The sequence below is a fragment of the Paramacrobiotus metropolitanus genome, unplaced genomic scaffold, assembly GCF_019649055.1.
Source record: "Paramacrobiotus metropolitanus isolate TYO unplaced genomic scaffold, Prichtersi_v1.0 Parri_scaffold0000271, whole genome shotgun sequence".
Classification (NCBI taxonomy): Eukaryota; Metazoa; Tardigrada; class Eutardigrada; order Parachela; family Macrobiotidae; genus Paramacrobiotus; species Paramacrobiotus metropolitanus.
The window spans coordinates 11,576-27,348 of NW_026570491.1; the positions used below are offsets into that span (position 1 = coordinate 11,576).

Consider the following 15,773-nt stretch of genomic DNA (forward strand, 5'->3'; position numbering starts at 1 on the left):
TCTACGCCCTAGATGAGCTACAGCAGCAGCATCTTACAGAGGTCGACCTACCTGCTGCGTTTATTGTAAACACTGATCCAGCCAGCGAACCCGGAACACATTGGATTGCCGTCTACGTTGAGTGCCCCTCATTTATTGAAGTTTTCGATTCCTACGGCAAACCCGTGGCCTATTATAGTCAGTCACTTGAAAATTTTTGAAAACGCAACTCATCGGCCAGCCTGCGTCATCACCACCGTTGCCCCTATACGAACAGCGAGCTGTTTTACAACAGCCATTGTCCACTACCTGCGCTCAACACTGCATGTTTTTTATAGTAATGCGATCAGTATGTCGCTTTTCCTATTCCTACATCATTCATAACCTATATCGAATTGATAATCAATTTCAAAACGACTTGATGGTTCGTAACTTTATTAATGACTTTTCAATGCAAAAACACGTGTATAATTTTGAAGCATTCTACTAACAATTAAATTGCAATATAGCCCTCGCAAAATCAGGGAGGTGCGCTGCGCACACACCTTTGGTTTTGCAGAGGTCGCGTAACAATTAAAATGACAAATCGACTTGGGGCCGCCAACGCGAACTAGAAATATTTGCAAATAACATCAGTAATAAATGATTACGAATACACTGAAACTGTTATAGCGATTACAATTACCTAAACGAGCTAAGATGATGGCTTGAAAAACCAAACAGGCACACACAAACATCCACAGAAACATTCATACTAGTTCAGTTTGAACTGCTCCTTGAAACGCTGCAGCATTTCAGCACACAGTCGATCTCCGTGCATTACCAGAAATTCGTCCGGCTTGAAGTGGTATGCCTCCAGCAAGTTGCGTTCCGCATTATGATGCGAGTGCGCTGCTTCGTCAGCGTAGCGGTACGGCAGTTGCTTGATAAACAGCCCCAGCAGAGTCTTTTCCACATCCTTACAGACATAGCTTCGCATACGGTCCGTTAGTTGTATACGATCCGAGTAGCGGCATGCAGTATGGCCATCATGAGCTCCAGGTTGCAGTGGATCAGCAAAGGTATCCTCCATAAGGTGGCAAAGCTTGCATTCTTGCGTCAGGCGTTTGCAAAAGCGCTCCATCATAGGCCACGGTAGCTTCTCAAAAATATCCTGGTAGTCGGCGCAGACTTGCATGAAGTACCCGGATCGTCCCTTCAGCACCTCATACGTATGCTTGAGGATGGTTCCGTTGTCCAAAAGTTCACAGAACGCCGTCCAGTTCTTTTCACTACAATTGCAACAACAACAACAACCATAATAATATCAATAAGCTAAACGGTTACGAAACAACCAAAAAAATAAGTAAATTTGGTATTTATTATGTTGCTATCACTAGAACACAACACTCACTTCATCGCAAGTCGTTTCTCACTGGGTGAGCCGATGACCACCTTTGTTCCCGGTTCTTTCAGGCAGTTTGCTTCAAGGTAAACCCGAATGTTGGCAATGGGTACTTCGTCAAGCCTGAGGAGAAGCAACCGCAGAAATATAATAGTAATGTGCCATCGAAACAAAAGCACAAGGTTGTTATTTGAATGACTTTCTTACCATCCCCAGTTAAAGAAGTAACCTCCGCCCAAATCATGCATTGCCGTAATGGGTGTAGAGCCTTCGTCATAGTTGATCAACCTTTCCAGTTGTCCACACAGTTGTAAACCCATGAGTTTTGCAAACTGCTTCGCATCTAACTCGACATGCTTGGACGCTAAACTCGGAACCCACTGACCCTCCTGATTTTTATCAAACTCCCCAATAATGTATCGCAAACGGTTGTTCATCAAGTAAATTGCAATGAATTTTTCTCCTCCAAATTTAATTACTGGCCCGCCTTCGTACTGAAATGCAACCTGCCCCTGGGTAAACCCACGCCGTGCTAAGCTAACTGCATCGGTTTTGGGCTTATACGAGTCCGCGGTGACCCTACGTTTCTTAGTACTAGTAATAGTTAATGCCCTAACAGGCTGAAGTGATGCCGGAATAGTCGACAACGATGGTGATGACGACAAGGCAGCCAAAAGGTCACTGTTATCACCTGATACACTATCTACGCTTCGCGTTGCAGCCATTGCGGCGAAAATTGGAAAATAATCACAAATAACGGTAACACGCTACGATAACGCTTTAAACTCAAAGCAAACAAACAGAATAATGGACAACTAAATCAAAGTGGAGGCAGGAATACGCAAACTCTATGCACTAACATCAGAAACACGAGCCGACCTAATCATTTTATAGCCAACTAAATAGGTTAAAACAGCAGCATGTTTATTCTTGCTTTTTTTTAGTCATCGGGTGGACACCCTTTATACAATGCATCAGCTAAAGTACTAGCATTGTTTGCTTCCGTTATCTCGGCATCGCCTCAAACTCACGTTGGTCAGATGAAAGTCCATAGAACGCCCCATATAATGCGCCTGCCATGAACGCTGCGACCATCCGTGTCACCTCCAAGTGCAATGCAGCTCTGGACCATTCGCTTCCAAGGTGACATGATGTTATATCCAGACCACCACTGCAGGTTTCCGCCCACGAATGCCATGACCATAGCCAGCGGAACAAAGTCCTGTGCTGCGCGCGAGCTAACATTCGGATACAGTCGGATAATGTCTGCTGGCGTACGCAGTACGCTATGGTTTACGTATAATGCATTGGCAGCTTTCATGTTCTCTCCAAATGGTGGTTCGAGTTGAAGCATAATCCTCTAGCCGTTTCAAAAGGTCGTCACTGAAGCTGCGCGGGCGCTATTACACGCTTCTTGTAAACCAAAGGCAAACAGCACAGCTCCATCAATCCCCAAACGATGCGTATGTGTGATGGCTACACACTTCTTGACTTCTCTCCGGAGGAAGCAACTAGGTTCGCGGCAGTAGTACAAAGCCACCGCTGCAGCCATCACTGCTCCGTGATACCCGTGAGCCCTGTCCACCGTGCGCACTTCTTGCAGGCCCACAAACGTAAGCTTCGTCATCTCGTCGAAGAGCAAAGTTGCTCTCGCTGCTTGCAGCATTCCATCGCAGATGAAACTCTTTTAATAAACGCTCCATGTGCTTACTACCCCCAAAGTAGTTGGATGATCCTAACGCTTTACCCAGTCCATCGGCTATATAGTCACGCTCGACTGTATAGCAATCTATAGTTACTTCGAGAACCACCAGAGCAACTGTTCCACTAAACCCACAACGCACATAACAAGGATTCTTGGCCACGTCAGCACACCGCTCATGAACTTCTCTCAAGGTTGGTAAATGACTTCTGTAGAAGGTGTATTGAACAGACGACCAAAGCTGCTGGCAACAACACTCCCCACGAGGCAACCTTTTAACCTATCGTGCAATCCACCTTGCCAGTCACCTTGCCAGATAATGTGCTGAATGGCATCCATTGTTCCGGGCGATGGTGGTGGTGGCGATGTCGATGTTGATGATAAACGAACATTTTCGGGTTCACATCCAGACATGTTCTATCGACTACTATATAAACTGCAGCAAAACTGACAAAACTTCAGTTGCACGTTTCGTTTTCCCTAACTGTTTCTTAGTTGTCTAAATTGCGTCCGTTTATATATCCTGCATTACCATGGACCCTGCTGAGGAAAAGCGTCGAGCGATATGCATTGTCACTACGATTGCTTTTTTTGGTAGTTATTTTATCGGGCATTACTCTTGGAACCGTCACCACTTTTCTACCCTATCGGCCATCAGCCGCCGCCAGTATCGACGAAGCCAACACCACCCTGGACTTTACTTTCAATAACGACACAATGCCAACATTCAAGTTCATGATAAAAGGGCTATGGTACGTAACCGTATGGCACAGTAGTAAAGTCATCTAAGATGCGTCGTTTGTCGTACGTCTTTTTGAACCGCTTTGTCATAGGCACATCTTGGATTTCATATGTCCGTTTCTTCCGGCGAATAGTACTACCATATGTGACGGAAAGGGACTCGGGCTGAACGTTACCATGAGCGCTATCGGAGGCGGTCTCATCTTGGAGAGGTTGGGTTGCGATTTTCAACATCGAATCAAAATTCAACACCGTTCCTGTAAGTTTATTAATTTCAAATCCTTTGATTTTACAGACCTCCTGCCCAGATGCCGTAACGTAGCTGTAAGATTTTGGACCAGTACTACAGAAGCGCGTAATGAAGTCGTCCTCGGCCAGCTCATTACTTAACATCCCCAGAGTGGACCCGGTTTCAAAAGGCTCATCACCTGGACGCTGAACAAAGATAATGCTGTCCTACGATTTAAAAACTATGTTTTTTTCCCCGTTTTTTCTAGTTTAATATGCTTTAGGCTAATGCTTCACCTCTTACCGTATCAAAGTATAGTAATCGCTCGCCCGCTCTTTGCATGAATTTCAATAAATGTAATCTCGCGTGTGCCGTTGTAAACCTGACAGCAAAATACAAGTACAAGTCTAATTTACCTGATTTAAATGAAGCACTAAAATTGCAATTATTATCACTTACGCTGCTAGAACCACGTTCGTTTTCGGGTTAGTCGGAACCATAGCATCCTTCCTCGTGTACATTATTTGTACAACGTCATCCGAAAATACGTCATAATCATGGATTTCGAATTCTGAAGACGTTAAGTAGTGCAGAAAATCCTTCACAGTGTTCACGAAAACTGTGCTAAGAAGGTTATTTCTCATTCCCAGCCGGCCCCAAAAGCTGTAAACACCATAGCATAAATAACTATTACTAATACTAGGGACTACTTTAGTATATTATCGACACCAAACAAACAAATAATAATAAGCACCAACCTATTCAGGCACAACTTAGCGAGCTGCCGCAGTCCCGGATTCCAGCTTATTTTGGAACCGTCCAACCGGATGCCTTCCGTTTGGAAAAAGTGGACCAGAAACGCATCTTGCTGTTCTGGAGTTTTAATATCAGCCGGCCAGCCAGAAGCTTGCACTTTAAGCGCCAGGAACAGATCAATATAATCAGCAAAAAACCGCTCTCTGCTGTCGGGATAGTGCCATACTTCGTGAATTTCCATTAGTTCATAACCATTTTTCACGGCTTCTTGTAGTTCTAGCGTGCACCAAGTCCCCGTCAGAGCTCTTTGCTCTGGATCCTCGTGCGTGCAAACTTGCTGATTCTTTTCTTCAGCGCAAGTACGGCATAACGTGAAAATCAATTTATCGAAATGCGCCGGTAATATCGGTATCATCAGGTTGCGAGGCGGTAATATTTTGCAATGCATAATTCCAAAATAGTTATCCAAGGTTTTAAAATTATTAGTAATTCTTTTATGCTTGCCAACCGGATAGCGCTTGTTTTTATTGACATATGGATATTCGGATACAACATCCAAGTACATTATCTTTTCTCCAGGCTTGACCTTATAGTCTAACACTAGGGCATTTACTCGTCCTCCGAACAATGCTTTTCTCGGGTCGAGGGGTTCAATAATCCGTATGTTTTTTATAGCAGTAGCAAAATTAGCGTCGTTTTTAATGCGACTGTCATATTCACATTCCCAAACGCTCGAAATGTTGATTTTAAGCTTCTTCAACATTTCTTCGCGCCGTACGGTTCGCTCGTACAACTCGCTCACCCATTGTGGCGTCCTGATGCGGGTGGCGTGTACTTGGATTCGTGCATATTGGATGGCCGTGGTGCACGCACCCATAAAATTCATATGCAGTTCGACTTTCTAGATGGTACCCATCAATGAATAATGCACCAATTTTGAATTCCCGCTCCAGTTCAATGCCTTGGCTCTGGCTTATACATCGTAACCATGAATTGGCTTTATTGGAGGATATTCTGTTGCTGGGCATATGAATAACCTCAACTTCCAAAGGCTTTAGCAGCCTGGACCTCCAAAAATAATGACAAACACTTGGAAGGGTTAGACCTGATTGAAAAATACATAGTCCATCCGTAATTTTGAAAAAAAGATCGCGCAGCTGCATTGCACAACAACGTAGCGTGGTCACGTCTTGGTGGCAATAGTCAGCCAGTTCCTTGTTGACGTCATACAATCCTCTTTTTAAAACTTTGTCTTCATTATAGAATTCCATAAAAGCATGTTTTTCTTTATCGCTCATAAATCGGTAGTTGAACTTTTCAATGTCCGGATAGTCAATAACTGTGTTCCAAAATTGTGGTCGGTTCAGGACATGTGGAAATTTACCTTTAGTTTCCTCAACGGCGAATGATTTCGCCCAGTTGTCCAATGACAAAGGAACATAATTGAGCGTATCCCGAAAGTTAATGCCAAACTCTCGATCGCGCAGGTGCGTGATTTGGGAACCTTTCATAATAACGTCAGGCGCCTGACCTTTTTGAAGCAGCCATTTCAAAATAAAATAGCCATCGAACCTAGAAAGCCCACCACTTTATCCGTAAGCTATATACTTTCAACGTATTTCATGTTGTGTGAAACAGAAGAAGAACAAAAATTTCTTACCCTCTAAAGTTATGTGCCAAACAAAAAAATCCAGCATGCTTTTCTTGGAAAATAAATTCACACACATCGCCTGCAATGTCCTTGCCAGTGTTGCTGATGTCCTCGGGAAATTGGCGGGTTTCAATGGGCTTTCCATCTTCTTGCACTTGTATTACACAAAAATTTGGGACGTGCTTTCCATTACCGTCGGGGTACGTCTCGAAATCAAAGTACATGAAGCTAGCAGATTTGTGCTTGGCTAATACTTTGTCGTCAAGTTTCTCGGGTTTAATATAGCAGTCATGGTGCTCCGGCAATACATAACACAGGCAAACCGAACAATAAATCTCGCCGCATACATGGTCTGGCCCGTATCCTCGTTTCACGTTCGTCTTTATGAATGCCGAGCAATCTATGCAGACCTTGAATTTTTCGCAAATGCTTTTCTTTTTGTTATGGTTTGTGCTTTTCGCTGTCTTTGCAAGGTGGTGGTTAAAACACTCGTTGTTTCTAAAGCCCGTTCGATTGCATCCCGCACAGTATCGGGCAAAGTTGGCCTCGAGCTCACACTTCTCGCGCAAACAAAGCTTGCAGGTATATTTACAGCGATGATCACCTTCGTGAGAGTACCCATGATTACAATGAAAACACCATTTGCTTTTTTCGTACCACCCTTGAAGAGATGTTAAAACGTCAAAATGGTTGGCGTAATACAATAGCATTAAGCGTTTTTCCCTGAATTCGCCAGCAAAGATAATGCTGTTAAGCTGTTCCAGTCCAACAATTATGATTTGATAATCGCTTAGTAACTTTTGAAAAGTCTCTACGTCGTCCAGGCTGTAGCGCCGCTCCGTCAGGCCTGCAGCTATTACCAGCTGTTTCGCCAATAATGTCTGCTGATCCTTATGCTGCTTTTCTGGGTGCTTATGTGCCCTGGTGTCACGTAGCGTTGAATATAGTTGCACATCTTCATCTGCTAAGGCTTTAGCCGTTACTAGGGACCGTGGTAAACATAAATTATCGTCGTTCTTTATACGCACGATAGACATCTTGTTTTTCAGTAGCCTTTTAACGCTTTCAGGAATCATTAGATTGTCATTACCTCCACCATCCGGCGTTTCTGTGTACTGGACTTCAATCCTGAAGCTTTCATCCAAGCGAAAGCTTGTTGAACTTTGCATCACCCGTTCCACGCGCGCCATGATACGGTCCACAGTTAGTTCGTCCCGCCGCATTAACGGTGTCCAAATAGGAATCTTCTTTCGCAAATGATCGCTGTATAATTGCACCCGTACCATATACCAAGGCTGAATTTTGTCTACCAAAGTTCTGTTAAGCAGTTCTTCAAAAATGCTTTCTATTACTCCACAGAGGCGTGAAAACGGAACATCAAACAGCTCGGGCGCGATGCGGCACTGAAAAACCGCAAGTGCAGTTTTCCATTTCTGAGAATAAGTATCTGCTACCTGCTCAAGTAGTAGATTATCTTCTGAAATGCTAGGGATGCTACCTAAGCCTTCTTCTTCTTCTTCTTCGTGGTTGTCAGAATGCTCATCCATTTTTTGCTCAATAAACACAACTTGTAATGTCTACTCAGCTAATGAACTTAAGAAACACTTTCAAATCTGAGTACCCCGCTGCACGACGTTCACAGCTTTATATACTTGTTATTTTTAATGAAATCGGTCAAGTTCTAACACGCCTTATCTACTAACAGCAAATCGTAAACAAGGACTACCCACCACCCGCGAAAAAAAAAAGAAAGCTAACAGAAGTCAAAGTTTGTAACCAAAGGTTACAAAGCATAATCAAGCATACGTAAACTGGTTCCTTTGCCAAAACAAGATTTTGCGTCTATCAACAACCTTTGATGTGCCTGATGACACAATTTACAGAAACAGTTAATCCTACGTGGAAAAGCCATACCGCGTGCTGCTAGTAGTAAACGTAACATATAGTACCGAAATTCGTTGAGGTAGCCAATGTTCATATCGTCTCCACAAAAACGCAGTGCACTGTAGATTGAGAACGTGTCGTTGGATGTCACCTTGCGCATGATGCTTTCCACTGCATCGATCCCGCGGCAGTCCAGGCGTGTTAACCAGTACTCGCAGATTGTCCGCCAAACCGTACGTAGATGAGGCGTAGTCCTCAGATGGGGGAGTGGATCCTTGGAGGTCAAATGGAAAGTATCCAGCAATTCCTCGGCGACATGGATGACATGGTGAGGCTAGTTTGCTCCACGAGCAAACAAAGCATTAAGCCTAAGATATCTACAACGTACAGAGCGATTAGTACAACGCAGCACCACTCTACGACTAAAGCTTAAAAGAATGATACATACGATTTCTTCGTTCTCATCCACCCGCACTCAAGGTACGACATGTCCGCGTGCACATATCCAGGAATAAGATGGCGGAATCCGTAGACATAGACGTCCTCCAACTCCAGCGTGTTTATCCATTCCACGGTCTCCAGAATCGCCCTAACACTCATGTAACCTCCCCGAACGGTGATATGGCGCAGGCTCTAGAGCCCTGCACGAGCAGCAAAACTGCTGCTCGGCTCACTCGTTTCAGCTTTTTGAAACTTTCTGCTCGCTCAGCTCGCTCGCGCCCAAACCACCGCTCGCTCGGCTCGCTCGTTTTAGAATTTTCTATTGCTTCCGCTCGCTCAACTCGCTCGTAATTTTAGTTTTGCAAATCGGCTCGCTCGTGAGATCGGCAAAAATTTTAAGTATCAATTTTTTTGCACGAATAAGTAACATCAAAATTTTCGCACTCACAAAATACAGTAATTGTAATACGGTGTTCAGAGACTCCATACTGGTAGTCCATTTCTTAACAATTTCATTTTTTTCGCTAATACCTTTCTATAATTTTCAACTGGATGTGCTTTTCTTGATTTATGTAGCCTGAAGTAAATAAAATAGAATGTTTGAAAATTGAAATGTATCTGTTTTTACGAATCAGGTAACTGTTTAATAAAACCTGTCAAATACTGCTTTTGTTGGCTAGGGAATACTATCAAGTACTTAGTCTCGAGTGCCCACAGATCAAAGAAAATGTTAGTAGAGTTTCAATAGTTAGTAATTCATTAACTTAACTTACTTCATTTTTGGTTTATAAACAGTTTCCCTTCGCGCGAAGCGCGAAGGTGACGGTGGTTTATGACCGTTTTCTGGTCCGTCAATGTAATTTTGTACTGCAAAAACTCCTTCAGTTCGCACAACGTCAGCCTGTAGGCTCGCGATCGTTCGCACCTGACCATCCTGCTCGCTCGGCTCGCTCGCAATTTTTCTTCTGTTGCTCAGCTCGTTCGCAAATTTGCAAAACGGCTCCTGCTCGCTCGAAGGGCTCGCGAGCAGCGAGCGCTCGCGAGCCGAGCCGAGCGGCTCGGCTCGTGCAGGGCTCTAGGCGCAGCTCCGGTGCAACGTCCTGCAGAACCAGCAGTACCGTGCAGAAATGGTCGTGCATATGATTGATGTAGGCCCCGTTGCTTTCCCTCATGTCGAAGGTGATGCATTTCGTGCGGTTGGACACTACGCAGAACAGCTTCTTGCTAAAATTTCGAACTTCGCAGTACAACCTGTCGCACGGAGGATGGATGCCTTCATTGGTGTAGTTATCCACATCTGAAGCTTTGAAGATGACCTCGGGTTTGGAAGCTCGAGCAGCTATTTCTTCTTCTGCGTAGAAGTTGAACGCCGATGAAACCCGCTTCAGATGATATGAGTCAATGGGGGTAATCAAGGAAACGATGTACTTCATCGTGTCCTGCTGGTAAAATGGAAGCCCGCATCCATCCGGTTCGGTGTACTGTCGCAACCAATTCCTGGTGAGTGGTGTCGACGTCCAGATGTCCCTGGCGCCTTGAGCTTCAAGACTGTCCGCTGCATTACCGGCATACACCGTCTCCACGCCATCCCTCCATGTGCACATCGCACAACCAAGGTCGCCTGGTTCTCCGGCTGAATTGAGTCGCTTCCGGGGGGACGTGGCGTACCACTTCAGTACACCCTCCAACTGGTGATCGAAGCAGTGGAGAAAGCGCTTGGAAACTCTTGGGAGTTGGAAATCCTTGAACACCTCCTTCGGCACCGGTTGACACTCGGGACACGCCTCCGTAACAATCTGCTCTTCTTCATCGCTGTCATGAAAACACTTGCAATATTTACAAGGAGAACCTTCTAGTTGAATGCTACGCTTCATTGTAGTGACTTATTAAGCAAATGACTTACAAAAACTGGAAATGAGCCGTTCGTGCGTTGCGTCGAGTGCTTTTATATACCTAGCTGTATAGCATTGCTAGCTTGTACTTGATTGGCTTGATATGGTATTGATTGTTAATTTTTTTTCAATATAATTATGCAGATATCTTGATTAAACGGACTAGAATTACTTGGCATAAACGTTGGTACATTAGTTCAAAGTTTGTTATTTTTTTTCAAACATTTTGTACGAAAACATTACTTATCCTTAAACTAATCGCTATTACTCAGAATCCAAGTCCTCTAGTGCTGACACATATTCAGCGTTCAAGTCTTCTATGAACACCACCGCCTCATACTTTGCCTCCTGGAACTTCTTCACGTCCTCGGCTTTAAACCCGTTTACGTAGCAATCCACCATTGCCTGGATGCAGGTACGTTTTGGAACTTCGACATCGGATAGCAGGTTTTCGCGCACACAAGTGTCGAATTCTGATTTCAGGTCAGCCGCCATGGAAGCCAACTCCCTGAACCCATTCTGAACTGGAACCTGGCACAGGCTCTTAATCATCATATCTCGAAAGCCTTTTTCATGCTTCATCACCAACTACAGAAGAAAAAAATCAACGATACAACATCACCATAAGTCCATTCCAAACCATATAGAACTTACGTCTTCGAATTGGTTATCAGTTTTGTCAAAACGTTCAGGATACATTGTTGAGCCATCCTCGCTGGTTATGGCTCCAGCTTTACCTTCGTTGACCTTTCGTTTCTTGGTCAACGGCTCTGGCTCACGGTATTCTTCCCGGCAGAACCACTCCGGATGGGCAGTACGCTTACGGAGAACGGCCATAACAATGTCTCTCTTGCTCTGAGCTCTCTCAGTTTCCACCAGTGCTTTCGCTAACGCCTTACGCATACTGCTGAGCTCGTGCTGAATTTTAGTCACTGAATCGCTTAACGCGTCCACACAAAGAATCGCGTTTCGCTGGATGCTGGCCGCACAGTCCTCAACATCACGGGTGCTATCCAAAACTGCACGCTGCAAACAGAAACAACACCTGGTCAACGGTCAACCCCTATTCTTTTTTCCTTTTTAAAAACTACCCCGTTAAAATCCTTACCGCATTTTCGTAGAACTGATTACGTTCATCGGCACTCCCGGATGCTGCAATCACCAGAAGCTTACGCGCCCCCTAAGGGGCGCTCGTATACGGGGCAGCCGTCATTAGCTTGCGCCACTCATTGTTCAATTGCTACAAACGTAAGAAAAAAAAACAAGAATAAATTAAAAGAACCTTCAAGGAAAAAACTTTAAACGGTTACAGAATATCAAATGATTTTTCACTGATATAAGAATATAAAATTCTTAGGTTTAGAATACGATTAAAAAGTTTTTTCGTTTTAAAATAAGGCTGAAAATTGTTTGCATTAAAATAAGGCTGCAAAGTTTTTCGCTTTAAAATAAGCGTACAAACTTTTTACGCATTAAATTAGTCTTAAACGTATTCGAGCTTAAAATTTCAAAAGAAAAGTTTTTTAGTTTATATAAGGCGGAAAAAGTTCTTCGCATTAAATTAAGTGCAAAAGTTTTCAGACTTAAAATTAGATGAAAAAAGTTTTTCGGTGTAAAATAGGGTGGAAAAAGTTTATCGTTTCAAAATAAGGCTAAAAAGTTTTTCGCATTAAAGTAGGCGTCAAAAGTTTTTCGCACTAAATTAAGTGAAAAAAGTTTTTCGACTTTAAATTAGGCGAAAAAGTTTTTCGGTGTAAAATAGGACGGAAAAGTTTTTCGGTTAAAAATTAAGATCATAAAATTTTTCGCATTAAAATAAGCGTAAAAAGTTTTTTCGCATTAAATTAAGTGTAAAAAGTTTTTCGACTTTAAATTAGGCGAAAAAGTTTTTCGGTGTACAATATGGCGGAAAAAGTTTTTCGGTTAAAAATAAAGATCATAAAATTTTTCGCATTAAAATAAGCGTAAAAAGTTTTTTCGCATTAAATTAAGTGTAAAACGTTTTTCGACTTTAAATTAGGCCAAAAAGTTTCTCAGTGTACAATATGGCGGAAAAAGTTTTTCGGTTTAAAATAAGGCTAAAAAAATTTTTCGCATTAAAATAAGCGTAAAAAGTTTTTTGCATTAAATTATGTGTAAAAAGTTTTTAGGCTTAAAATTGGATGAAAATAGTTTTTTAAGAATAAAATTAGTCAGCAAAACTGTTGTCTTATTTAAAATACGATAACAAAATTCTTCAGGACAAAAAGTAGGTAAATCACTACAAAATCATTTCGGGTTGCTTTACCTTGTTCAGAGACATGGTCAGCTTGCGAGTAGTACGCCTTGCACACCTACAGAACGATCACACAAATATCTCGTTACTCGTTACAGCAGCCAAACATGCGTACGAACTACTTACAACACGTACAACAGGTGGGATGAGATGGGTACACACGGAACAGGCGCGGGCAGAATTATGGGTTCTTCCAGATAACGCGAATAAATCCAGGTCGTTGTGTAGCGGTGGTTATGCTAATACGCTTTCTAAGGGAGCATGTACGGGTCGCCAAGTGCGCTATGCTGCTGTATGCAGCGGTACCGCATGGCCCAGTACCACACGCACACACAGTGTACTTGCCACGCGCACCACAGGAAAAAAGTGGTACGGGATCAAAGTCCCTTACCACGCCAGACAGCCATGCTGCGAGAATATTTTCTGCGCGTGTGACATTTTGTTTTGGTTTTTATTAGTGTGCTCACACATTTAAGTTATGCTTACTGCTAATGCCTATACGGTATTAGCAGCGGAACATGCCATTGGAGCACCATGATTTCCGCTGTAATTAATAGACGATGTCATCCGTCTTACATTCTAGTTGCGATGCTTTATTGGAATTTGTAGCCGTTCTAAATCGCTTGACTGTCAGCAGTGGCAATTCTTACAGGTAACGCTTGCGTATTTTTAGATATTTTTTCGTGATTTATTTCCAGTTATTAGGAATTTTTTCCAAATTTCTTTATTTATTTTTGGCAATCGGGACGTCGTCCCTGCCAGCAGCGGTGCTGCCAGCAAACACGATCTGTAGATTTTCCTGTATTTTCTGGTAATTTTTTACTATTCATTTGAAATTTTTACGAATTTTTTAAATTAATTTTGAAAAACGGGACGTCATCCCGGGACGCTCTTATCAGCGTCCCACATCTAAATGCCGGTCGAGACAAGTGTATTACTACCAACCACGCAATACAGTCCTCATCGCTGATATCATTAAGGTTGAACCTTTTTCTGTTTTCTTTTTCCTGGGATTTTTGATCGTGATAGAGGGACAGGAATAGTGCGAGTTATTCTGGTTCGAATTCATCCAGGGCGATAACTGTTTGAAGAAATTGTGTGAAGGAATTAGCCATGATCCCTTGAACAGGAAACGGTGAATATTTCAGATGAATCCCCAGAGGACAGGTATTTTAGAAAACTTTGTATTTAATAAGATTCTAAAAGCAGTAAAACTAAAACCCAGTCTGAATTTTGTGGAATTTATTTGAATTTATTCTCGAGATGATTAAAATTTTTCGCATTTATTTGGCTTTTTGTTTGTCGCGACAGTGAAAATTTTGCTATGTGTACGTCACTGCAGCCGTATGGCAATCTAAAGCGCTTCCGGTTCGCCGTCGTACAGCCTATGTTACCTCGTAGTTTCTCATGTACATGGGCCCAACTACGTGTAAATCTAAAATTCCCTTATGTATGTAAGTGCTGTGACGTACGTGTTGTCTGTTCTTTTACGTATGACTTGCTGTTCTTATCTAGCACAAACTAAGTACCAAACAAAAACTTCCCCTTTGCCATCCTGATCGCGGATCGTACCCATACAAATCGCGTGTGCCCGTTGTAACTCGTATTTGAATAGATATTCGCTGTTTAAAAAAAAACTCATTGGCCCGTTTCTGGTCGGTGGAAGTCGCTGTACCATTTCCAACCTTTTCCACAAGCTTTTTGGTAGATACTCTCTATGTGTGAGTATTTGTTGGTGTGTCAATACGTACTAATATGTTTTAACGCTAACGTAATGTAAGGTAGTGTACTAATCCGTAACTAATTACGTAATTTATTAATATAATGTAGCAATGTATTAATTGAATGCATCAATGTCTTAATGTATTAATGTGATGCACCGTAATTAATTACGTAATGTACAGATACACGCTTATCCCGTATACGGGATAAGCGTGTACGTTACAAATTCGTCCGGCATTACCAAGTACCTACCACTAGGAGGCTTGTCAGTGGGATGCCAGTCCGATGCTGCAGATAGCAAATCTCCTCGCCGAGCACCCCGGTAAACAGCAAATTGTGGCGTCGAGCCATTTCCCCATTGAAGATCTGCCAGAGTAATTGCGAGTCCCTGGACGAGGATCGGTAGGCGAGTGGCAAGGGAAACGAGCGGATGAGAAAGTCCCCCTCCTTCACGCGCAGATATTCAGAAACTACGCACTCCAACGGCAGGCGAATCTGCTTCCTAGGGACCAGTTCCCGGACGGTGACGTACGGTCGCCGCACTTCCACATATTCGAAGTCGGCCGAGGAATAGCCGTCCACGGGGACGTTATCTCCCGTGTACCAGGTCCAAACGCCGTCGGGATGACCGCGCAGCAGGACCTCCACGAACGTACTCGCATACTGATAGTGGTAGCGGAAAATTTTCGCTTTCCCGTATTCAACCAATTGTGAGCGCCGGGCCGGACATCCGAAATCAATGAGCAGACGGTTCGCCGCCACGTTGATGATGTGGCCGTGCTGCAGCTGACCGTTGATAAGGACATCCACGGCGTTCCACTTATTCACGTCGTCTCCGTAAAAAAACATTGCAGTTCAAAATTAGTGTTCCCTTTCAAGCGGTCAGTTTAGCAGATCGCCCGACTGACACACGACAGTTGAAACGGAGAATGTCAAAGACGCACTAATATGATATTGATTTTGAACAATGCAGAATATTGCGAACACAATCCAGCTGCGATGACTAGGGAGTACTGAGTCTACTGACTGTGTTAACTGTTGAGTAAATCAACAGTGAACATGCAACTGAGCTCAAACGTACAATCTGTACAACTGTGAGCTTAATGCTTTTGCACAC

General features: G+C 43.3%; 4 protein-coding genes across 7 annotated transcripts; all 4 read right to left on the reverse strand.

Annotated features, from left to right (window-relative positions):
• Positions 1–733: 733 nt before the first annotated feature.
• Positions 734–1,913, reverse strand: LOC129601746 (uncharacterized). The gene is made up of 3 exons (XM_055500619.1): positions 1,571–1,913; positions 1,373–1,486; positions 734–1,250 (listed from the first exon to the last, which is right to left on the reverse strand). The coding sequence occupies exons 1-3, from the start codon at positions 1,798–1,800 to the stop codon at positions 734–736; spliced, it is 861 nt and encodes a 286-aa protein (XP_055356594.1). The 5' UTR covers positions 1,801–1,913.
• A 2,401-nt stretch (positions 1,914–4,314) lies between these two features.
• LOC129601749 (uncharacterized) lies at positions 4,315–5,350 on the reverse strand. The gene is made up of 3 exons (XM_055500622.1): positions 4,794–5,350; positions 4,495–4,698; positions 4,315–4,417 (listed from the first exon to the last, which is right to left on the reverse strand). Exons 1-3 carry the CDS (start codon positions 5,237–5,239, stop codon positions 4,315–4,317), a joined length of 753 nt encoding a protein of 250 aa, XP_055356597.1. The 5' UTR covers positions 5,240–5,350.
• A 187-nt stretch (positions 5,351–5,537) lies between these two features.
• Positions 5,538–7,479, reverse strand: LOC129601750 (uncharacterized). The gene is made up of 2 exons (XM_055500623.1): positions 6,452–7,479; positions 5,538–6,363 (listed from the first exon to the last, which is right to left on the reverse strand). The coding sequence occupies exons 1-2, from the start codon at positions 7,477–7,479 to the stop codon at positions 5,538–5,540; spliced, it is 1,854 nt and encodes a 617-aa protein (XP_055356598.1).
• Positions 7,480–8,075: 596 nt separating this feature from the next.
• LOC129601742 (uncharacterized) lies at positions 8,076–15,738 on the reverse strand. Of its 4 annotated transcripts, XR_008692276.1 has the most exons (8): positions 13,061–15,738; positions 12,947–12,992; positions 11,768–11,899; positions 11,314–11,685; positions 11,000–11,247; positions 9,886–10,579; positions 8,775–8,987; positions 8,076–8,703 (listed from the first exon to the last, which is right to left on the reverse strand). XR_008692276.1 is itself a non-coding variant. In XM_055500617.1 (6 exons), the coding sequence occupies exons 4-6, from the start codon at positions 11,560–11,562 to the stop codon at positions 9,664–9,666; spliced, it is 1,413 nt and encodes a 470-aa protein (XP_055356592.1). In that variant the 5' UTR covers positions 11,563–11,685; positions 11,768–11,899; positions 12,947–12,992; positions 13,061–15,738; the 3' UTR covers positions 8,076–9,663. The 4 variants fall into 4 exon arrangements, 1 of the variants encoding a protein (XP_055356592.1); XR_008692275.1 differs by having other exon boundaries at positions 8,775–10,579; positions 13,070–15,738; XR_008692274.1 differs by having other exon boundaries at positions 8,775–10,579.
• Between the last annotated feature and the right edge of the window lie 35 nt (positions 15,739–15,773).